The sequence below is a fragment of the Amborella trichopoda genome, chromosome 9, assembly GCF_054954075.1.
Source record: "Amborella trichopoda isolate Santa Cruz 75 chromosome 9, AtrichopodaSantaCruz75HAP2 v2.0, whole genome shotgun sequence".
Classification (NCBI taxonomy): domain Eukaryota; kingdom Viridiplantae; phylum Streptophyta; class Magnoliopsida; order Amborellales; family Amborellaceae; genus Amborella; species Amborella trichopoda.
In genome coordinates, this window is record NC_142344.1 from 20943344 (window position 1) to 20953435 (window position 10092).

A 10092-nucleotide genomic window follows, 5' to 3' on the forward strand; every position below is an offset into this window, starting at 1 on the left:
AGCCCTTACTCATGCATATAAGTATGTTTTTAAAGTACTCAATATTTTTAGACACTAGCTACCCTTATTCTACTATATAAATAACTTTTTGTCTAGAGGTGCTCTATAAAAGTAATTAATTAGCGATAGTAGAAATTCTTCAAAAAAAGATAAATATTTATTAATTATAGCAGAGTATGCCTAACTTCAAGAAAAATTAGAAAATCACAAAAACAAAATACACCCAATACAAAACAAAGACCTGAAAACAAATGTTGGTTGAATGTTATAATGTGGATAAGAATTATTTTTGGAGTAAACGGATAAGAATGATACCACAAGGTTCTATAAAAACACTCATCTCAAAAATCAGATCAACTCCAACCATGGAAAATAGAAACATGAGAAACGCCTGGTTTAATCAAAAGGTTTGGTCCAGAAAGAGGCAGTAATCATCACAAGTTTCTTTTAAATCCATGGCTTCGGAGATCAAGTCCGCCTTTTCCTTGGACTGTTAGGCTGGGAGGTCTTAGGAATTGGTTCCGAAGGAGACTCTGGACCATCAGTTTGAGGCTTCTCACGCCATGGAGTGTGGAAAAATTTCTTGTTAGAACCAACATGTGTGCAGAGAAGTTTAAGCATCTTCCTTCCTCTCATCCATTTTAGCAGTATCTTCATGTGGGTCTTGCTGTTCAATCCATTAATACCGACCTCCTAATTAAGAGGACAACAGATTCTATTCACTAGCAAAAACCTTATTTCAATCACTAACATATGATGATGGTATCCATGCTGAAAAACATGCAGCAATGAGGGATATGCATGGGCAATAATCTATAAATTAAGGACCAATAATAGCCTGCTTTGAAGATTCTATTATGACCTCTCCTATTTGGCATAATCTACAGAAGCAAACAAAAACATTTAAAAATATGTAGACTCCCATTAGAAGCCAAAAAACAAAGATACATCTGTCTTCCTGTTCTACATAAGACAGCGCCCAATCATAATAAATACTACAAGCCTCTTACTGTAATCATTTACCTTCTTTGAAATTCTTTATATATGCAGAAGTCCTATTTTCTCAAGAAAAAGACGAATCCTCTATTAATTAGACATCAAATGTTCTTTCAAATGGAATAACCAAAAAAACTTGTTCCACATTTCTTTAAATATCTCTATTACGCAGCGAAACCCATTCTTTGACATCTTTTACAGATATTCTCTCATCATGTGAGATAAGACAGCGCCCAATCATAATAAATACTACAAGCCTCTTACTGCAACCATTTACCTTCTTTGAAATTCTTTATATCAAATGCACAAGTCCCATTTTCTCAAGAAAAAGACGAATTTATCCCCTACTAATTAGACATCAAATGCTCTTTCAAAAGGAATAACCAAGAAAACTTGTTCCACATTTCTTTAAATATCTCTATTACACAGAGAAACCCATTCTTTGACATCTTTTAAAGATATTCTCTCATCAAGTGAGATAAATGCATAGATTTCAGAAATGGAAAATATGGAAGTCATGTACAGCATTATATTTTGTTAGTCTGTTTCAGTTCAATTGCGTATGCTTTAAGCAACACATCAGCTTCTTCAAAAATTTACACATTAGATCAAAGGACTGAGCATTATCGTGCACATGTTTTAACTAAAGCTCCTAGTGTATACATATTTGCATACAGAGCTCTTGGTATAAATTGAGTGTTGCCTAGATGGATGCCATTGAATTCAATCTGTAGAGCACAAAGCTCAGTTTATATGCCCCTCACTCCACCCTAGATGGATGCCATTGTATTCAATCTGTACAGCACAAAGCTCGGTTTATATGCTCCTCACTTCACCATATGTTTACAGTAATATGTTTATTTGGTGGTGAATCAGTAAATAAGAACCAGTAACACGGAATTCTTTAATTGGAAGCCATAACCAATAACAACAAGACCATATGAGATAATGCTATTAAAACACAGGGCAGTGATGTGCACGGAGGAAAGTTGGAGCATTGAGTAGAACAATCTTATAAAAGAGCAGAAAAGGGTAATTCAGTAAGTATCATAAATAAAATATAAAAGATAAAGGCACAAACTTACATGAAATAGAAAACCTAAACAAACTAAAAGCAATATCAAAAACAATAGTCCAATAATATGATGCGCTGAATTACTATAGAAGCTAATGAACTATATACAATACGCTCAGATTACGACATATAAGACATCCTAAGACACTTTTATATCCACATTAATAAGTAATAACCAGTGTGTAAGGTAGTTTCAGCTGCTAGTGCTTCCACCATGTTGGCCCTGGCAGGTAATGGTCATGTTTTTCCCACACCCTCCCTCAGCTGGCTCAGCAGAGCAACCTGGTGTACTCCAAGCTCAAGCATTGAAAAGCTCTCATGAAGCCCTTTAAGGAGCCGCTTTTAGTATAGGACATCGTATTTTAGATATTCAGGTTATCAAAGTCGTCAGTGATTTTTGGCAGACTACAGCTGATCACTTGGTGGCTTTCTGAAATTTTTGTTCAAATTTATTTCTCTAGATAAATGCATTATGCACAATCAGAAATTTGAGAACACTTAATGTAAATGATAGGTTTCCAAAAGAAGCGACAAACACGTTCGTAGAGTTTCTAATGCTCTACAAATTTCATAACTAATGGAGAATGTTGCCCAAAATTGGATGGTTCAAGACATCGTCAAAAGGTCCTCAATTTTCAGGGCGATCTTCAAGGATGTGTGAATCATTGGCCCCATTTCATTAGCAGATCAGTGGTGACATTTAGAAAGAATTGGGGTGCATTAGGGCTTAGGCAAGGAAAGTGGTGGAACTGTTGGGAAGTCGCAAGAGAGGAACTTATGGAAGAGAGGGGTCTGAATCTGTCAAGAAATGCAGAGTGAGCTGAATGAATAAATGAGAACATGAGGAGCCATAGGCCTCAAAATTGACGAGCAAATGGAGGAAATAAAGGGCCTATTACATTCATGGGAAAGTGGAGAGGACTGTGAGGTAGTGAAAGAGGGAAGACCAAATGCAAAGAGAATAAGGAATTAAGAGAAGGAAAGGAAACAGAATACTAAAAACCTGGTATCCTCCGAAAACTCTGAGAAATCCAAAGCAAAAAAAAATAAGGCAGCTGGGAAGCAGTGGTAAGACGGGGGTATGTTTTAATTGACTGCCGAAGAAGAGGTGACAGGGGCTCAATGAGAGCCCGGGAATGAATGAATTTGTTAAAAAACACATAGAGTGAGCATGTTTCCAAATCCAGAATAAAGCTGGAAGAAGTGATATCAAGTTCTGATGGTGTTATGGGAAAAAGGAAAGTAGAAGAAGGTGAAACCTCTGGATAATGGCTCGTCAAGTGGTTTTGTAATGGTGCCAGATGGAAGTTCACTACTGAAAGTGGAACAAATGATAGGGAAAATTACTCTTACAATTCTTCACCCCTAATGGTCCAGCCCAAAAGAATAGACTTTAGGCAGGACAACCTTCAATGCGAAGTCAGCAGGTGAGTCCTTGATGTGCTAGAGGGTATTTAATAAGAGAAGAAAGGTAGAGGAGATATTAAATAACATGGATGGCTTCTTGGAGAATGTAGGGGCATCATGAGTTGATCGATCTCCAGCTTTGTGGTGTTAGATGTGCATGTTCGCATAAGTAATAAACGAGGGACTCAAAGTTGACAAGGCTGCATGGCTTCCCTTTTACTGCCAATTAGGGAGTTCATCCTTCCAATATATCACAACATGCACTCCCTACACTAGTCTCCCACCACAACAAGTTCTTGTTGAATGACCAATAGAAAAAAAGAAACACAAGATCTTGCTGAATGAATCAGCAAGTTGGGAGATCACTATTTGTCAGTTTGGCTCTAAAAATATGTGAATGGCTCCCAACCTCATGCTATTGATAGACACTAGGGTTTTAGCACCTAAGACATAGTAAGGTAAAGAATTCAAAAGAAAGTCTTGTGACCCAGGAGAAACTGAGGTGCGGAAAACTTAAACCCTTGCAAAATTATCAGACTTGGAAAGGAACAAAACAAGTCCCACTTAACTAAAGAAAAAAAGGTTTAAAATGGCGGGTTCAACAGAAGGATACCAGAACATACTAAGATGGGAAGACACTAGCTAGCACAAATGATCAAGAGACAAGCGGATAAAGGAGAGGTACACAGTATGAGGTCCTTCCATAAGATCACTATAGCAAGAAGAATCATGCAAGTGGATGGGCAGTTAAAGAGGATGAAGGGGGCAGCCATGTGGTCATAAGATTCTTACAAAAGTTATATTGGACTGGAGGAAAGTAAGAAATTGTGGCTAGATGGACTCACAATAATTGCATTCCAGAAAGGTAAAGTGGCTGAACCACAGCTTTTGAAGAGTAGGAGGTTCATACGGCAACATTTGCTTTGATTTAGGATTAAACCCAAGGTCATAACCAAGTTGACCATGGCTATTACTCCAAAAGTTCTAGGATGTGTCAGGCGACACCTATGGGAGAGTGGTTCTACAAATTACACATCACAACTCAGAAGGAACCAAATTACACATCACAACTCAGAAGGTACATATGACAAGGAAACAACAATTGATCATCACTTTTTGAGGTGTAGGAGGTTCATAAGGAAACTTGCTCACTCTATGACCAAGTTACCAAGTACCAACTACAAATTGCATGAGATAGCACATGACAAACAAAAGGCATTCATGATTTTTTACCTATAAATTTAGTAAGTAGTTTGTACATAAGCCGTTGATCTCTCCTTAAAGATAACAATGATACCTTCTTACATAGTATCCCTCTATAAACGACTGTCAGATTTGGACCAAGACAATACTCTGCATATGAAATACACATTCCGTGGGAGCGGGGGGGAGGGAATATGATTAGATGGAAGAGCATTTTGGTTATTTGGAATTTGAGGATTGGGATAGAAGGATGCATAGGATATAGCTAGTGTTTCCTCGACCCACTTCCTATTTTGCCGAACAGGACTCCATGGTGATATTTAAGACGATCTAAGTCATTAAGGCAAGACTACGTTATCCCATTTCTCATTCACCCTCAATGCATAAGAATTTTAGTTGCATCAACATAAGGCATCCAATGTGGAACTAACTGTTCAGATTTTTTTCCTTTTCTTTTCGCGTTTATTTTTTTGGCAACAAGATTATATTTTGATAAAAAGCATATATGAAGTGATAGAAAACTCGGCTGGGTCCACTTGGACTGGACTCCACAAAGTAACTTAGACTTGGTCCCTAGCCAAAATAACAAAAAGTATACAAATTACATTAATTTGTATAATCAATGTATAAATATTTTAGATATAATTTAATGTGTTTTATGATGATTTGTGAGTTTTTCTTGTCATATGCCATATTTTTATACTTCCTTTTTTCTTTTCTTTTTTTTAAGAAAGTTGACTTTTAATGTAAAGAAAATGTGCAAGAATTTGCTTCCAGAAACGGAAGCTATATACAGCAAAAAATGGTTAGCCAACAGACTGGAAGCACTATACGACACCCATGCTTAGTGGGAAATCGAAAGCAAAAGATAGTTGCTGACCCACTTGCCCAGGAAATGATGTTACTTTAGTCACCTTCTACTGTCAAGACTGAGTCCCAGTTGTGATCAGAAAGTTCGAGGCCTTCACAGAGTGCAAGGGCTTCAGCAGTTTGGGTGTCAGCAGTGCTTGGAGAAGGAAATGAGGACAGAACCCTCATGATCCCTAAAAAGTCCTCCTATGCCTATGGGACCTGGGTTGCCTAGGGAGCAGCCGTCAAAGTTAAGCTTAACGTGACCAGGTTCCGGTGGTCTCCAAAGAGAAGAGCGAGGTATTTGATGCTGGCTGAGGTTGAGTTAGGTCCGCCACTGCCACTCCAACAATAAATTCCTCCAACAATAAATCATTTCTACATTCAACTTTGATATATTTTTTCCCAACTTATTTGTTCGTTTTATGTTGCTTTATTTTTAGCTTGCTTCTCACTTTTTTATTTTATTTTCAACAATTTGTTTTGGCTGTTTTGGCCCTACACTAGTCGGATGAGCGCATTGGGAGTCACTCGAGTTATTCTGGGCTCAAGCAGGGCCCAAGTCCCAAGCCCGAGCCGAGTTTTTTAACCTTACATAGATGGTCGAACATTAGGAATAGATGACAACTAAATGTCCAAGACCCATAAAATTCAAGCTCCTCGGTTTCCTCTAGAGAGAGCAAACTCAATACAACCTACAGTGAAAATGTCTACACACTATCCAAAGCACATTAAACTCGATACCAAGGGCCCCAACCACCTGAAAAATCAAGTAGTCTCTTTTGGCCAACAGCGTAATTATGAGGATAAGAGGCAAAAGAAGAAAGAGCATTGAGACACATTTCCAATGGTCGATCGCCTAAATAGTAGTAAAGGCAATGACCTCAAGCTTTTCAGGGATAGGAAGAATTAATCAGCACTACTAGCAATCTCTATGGATAATTGGACCAAATCAACTTTAAAACTATTTTGCCTGGCTATGAACAAATCCCAGGCTATGAACAAATCCCAGTACTTTTGATCTAGAACCCAAACTCAACAGACTAGATTGCCATTGTGCAACTATTAAGCGATCTCCATATGCCATCCCATATAAAATAACAATATCTAAGTTAAATAAGTTAGAAGCAGACACATTGAAACCCAAACCTATATGCACATGTATAGTATAGAGAGAGAGAAGCATAATATCATTAATCAAAAATGCTAAAATAACTTTGCTAAACTGGAGAGAGGGACAGAGAGAGAGGCATAGCAGCATTAGCCAAAAATGCTAAATATGAGTTTGCTAACTGAAGAGATAGTGAGAGGGAAAGGGTTTCGACGGAAGCACTCGATAAAATTGGAACGATAGAGAGAAGATTGCATAACCCTGAGAATTCAGAAGAGAGGGAGGGTTTAGGGTTTCCGTTATTTGTACCTACCTTTGCATGATCCCAAGTGCTTCCTACAGTCAAAGGACCGCGTTCCTTAAAGACTTGCAGCAGGTCTTTTGCGATGGCGTCAGCCTCGGAATAGGGCACTTTTGGGTTGATCTTCTTCAGGTCCGGCTGCCGTTTCCTTGAAAAGTAACGAACTAAACCAATGCCCCTGAACATTTTCTTCTCCCTCTCTCTCCTCTTCTTCTTCTTCAACTGCTTTGGGCTTTCGTTCTTTCTTTTTTCTTTCTCTTTTTCTTTTTCTTTCTTTTCCTTTATTGTTTTTCTCTTCCTCACGACAGTGGCAGTTACAGCTCACAAGAGAGTGGAGGAAATGGGTCTCATCCTCACTCAAACCAGAATGACTTCCAAGAGCCTCGTTCTTAAAAACAGACCACCATAAGGCATAATGACTATGATCCACATTACACGATAAATCTGTGGTCATAACTCGTAAACATATATTTAAGTTCAGGGGTGGCCGAGGTGGCCCTGCCCAACCCAGCCCAATCAGCCTGGCCCAAAAAATATAAGCCGTGGGGCACAGAATATGGCTGAGGGCGAAGCTAGGGCCGTAAAACCACGGCCTAATGGTAGGATCGAGCTTGGGTCAATCTTTCTATTTTTTTTAAAAAAATTATTTTATATTTTTTCTTTTTTTTTTAATCCCGATCCAACCCACCCCTAATAGGGTTAGACTGGGCTTGGGTCAGTTCTTCTTTGACATGTTCAAGGCCAAGCCAAGCCTTATGGGGAGTAGAGCTGACTTGGCCCAAGCCCAGCCCCAACCCCTGCCCTTTGCCAGCCCTAAGTTATTACAAAGGTATGTGTGCTGCATAGGTCTGAATAGGTCTATTTTTTAAAAAGACTTAAGTTTTTAAAAAGCGAATCGGCGGGTCGGCGAATCGGCGATCCCGATAGGGAATCGGCTGAATAGGTCTGATAAAACCTTAAAAAAAATCTGAAAAAATTATTAAAATTCATTATAAATGTTGTTTTTTAGGAATTCAATAAGAAATGAGGATACTCCATTAAGAATTTTCATTTCTTTGCATGAATATATGAATATTGATATGTTCTTTCCCTGTGTGAACTACTATTTACCATTTAATTTACATCGCACAAAAGGATAAATATAGAATTATCATGGATTAAGTATATCATTATACATGGACTACAATAAAACATACAACTCGTAACATACGATCTAAAAATAAAATGACAGACGATCTAAAAATAAAATGACAGACGACGCCGTTCTTCATCTTGGTCACGCTGGTGCCATTGATTGAATTCGTGTGACAATTCATTGACTCATTCTAAAAACGAATCATCCAAATTAGTGGGCACCTGACTATACGCAAATCCCTGAGTGTTAGTGTTTTGTTGTGGTCCTAATCCAAAATCCCCGAAGTTGGTCCATCCTTCATGGTCACCTACACTATCGTGTTCATCCCTACCCTCTTGTTGTTGGGACTCGATATGTAAACAAGTTGGCTGGGATTGGGTGGCCTTAGAATCATCATCTCTATCATTTTCCCTTAGACCCCCTTCCCACTCTCCCTCATTAGGTACAATATCAGCGACATCTCCGACGAATTGTGGATATGTTGGCGAGTTGCTTCTTCTTTCATGCTGCTCATCACCTTCTTCAAAATCTTCCTCACCGATAGCCTCAAGGATTGCTCTCTTGTGTAACACTGGCTCCTCTTCTTCTACTGCCCATATTTCTGATATGTTTGTAACAAATATTGTATCCAAGTCTATCGGCCCATAATATTCAAGCTTCCTTCTTATTTGTAGCTATCGAATGTTTAAGTTGTAATGAATGTAGTGAGTCGATTCCTCCTATTAGTGTGCAACTATTGAAACGTACTCCAGTTTTGCTCACAGCCAGTAGCAGAACATCCAGTTTTGCTCACAGCCAGTAACAGAACATGTCTGGGAGAGCACCTTGATTGCTATCTCTCTTTAGGTGAGGTGCATCACTACTATATATCTCTCACCATTCAACTGGATTAAAATGCAAAAAGCATTGTAAGGGTTAAAACAATTCATAAGATTAAATATATGAATGAACAAAATATTAGTTAGGGGATAACCTGGATCCATCTTAGTTCGAAAATTCTTAGCAAGTCTAGTTCTGAAGAATCCTATAGCATCCCTATACATAGCAAGCTAAAACAAAATATTTCGTTTTAGTGCATTATTCCTTACAAATATAACAACTCAATCAAGTTTTTACCCAAATATTAAATAATATTTCTTGTATTGCTGCTACCTAGTTTCGATGGCTTCTCTCCAACCTAGCAATAATGTATCTAACCCCTTCCATAATCTTGTGGGGATGTTCAGGTGTCAAATAGAAAAAATTTGGGTGGAAGTAGTAACCTAGAAAATATATAGATAGAGAAATGTCATTTAAAATTTCATAAAAAAATAATTTAGAATGAAACATTCTAATGATATAAATATATATTTACCTGCATAATGAATTGGACGTCCAAATTTGGCGTTCAACCTTCTTTTTATAATCTCGATCACTTTACTAGCAAAACTACACTTCTCCCCAATAACTGATTTGACCCTTTCGATACCTTTATAAAGGATGCCCATGGTAGCTTTCTTGTCAGCATCCACCATTCTTAACACCGTGACCAAAGGGGCAGTGGCATCTACGATACTGTAACATCGAGACCAGAACCTCCTATTTGAGACTATGCTGTCCACCTTTAGCCCGGTACTGGACTTCGAGAGGCGGTTATTTAACTACTCTTCACTGGTAAACAATCTCTTTATTGCACCTTCATATTCCCGAATGAAGTCTATAGCCAAGTAATCTGTCGCAAAGCGGGTTATGGCAAGCCTGATTATCTCTTTTTTTTTAGACTGTTCTCTAAATAAAAATAAAATTTTAAAATGGTTATATATAAATCTTGACACCAACCTCACTTCCTGTAGAGTCTCTTTCATAATTTTGATCTCACCGATCTCCTCTAACATAAGATCGATGCTATGTACAGCACACGCGGTCCATATTAGATGCTTCCTCTTGCTGCCTGCAGAAACACATGCACGCGCATTATCCGTAATAAACTGGACTACATGCTTATCTCCCACCTCCTCCACTATCTGATCATATAG

General features: G+C 38.2%; 1 protein-coding gene across 1 annotated transcript; it reads right to left on the minus strand.

Moving 5' to 3' along the window:
• Positions 1 to 238: 238 nt before the first annotated feature.
• LOC18436423 (tumor necrosis factor receptor family protein) lies at positions 239 to 7308 on the minus strand. The gene is made up of 2 exons (XM_006846443.4): positions 6955 to 7308; positions 239 to 693 (listed from the first exon to the last, which is right to left on the minus strand). The coding sequence occupies exons 1-2, from the start codon at positions 7126 to 7128 to the stop codon at positions 469 to 471; spliced, it is 399 nt and encodes a 132-aa protein (XP_006846506.1). The 5' UTR covers positions 7129 to 7308; the 3' UTR covers positions 239 to 468.
• Positions 7309 to 10092: the final 2784 nt, after the last annotated feature.

What these genes read in the sequence shown, in the direction of transcription:
- LOC18436423 (XM_006846443.4), bottom strand. Translation starts at nt 7,128, where the DNA reads ATGTTCAGGGGCATTGGTTTAGTTCGTTACTTTTCAAGGAAACGGCAG. An exon ending in GCACTTGGGATCATGCAAAG is followed by an intron (nt 694 to 6,954) that starts GTAGGTACAAAT and finishes CCTCTTAATTAG; the next exon opens with GAGGTCGGTATTAATGGATT.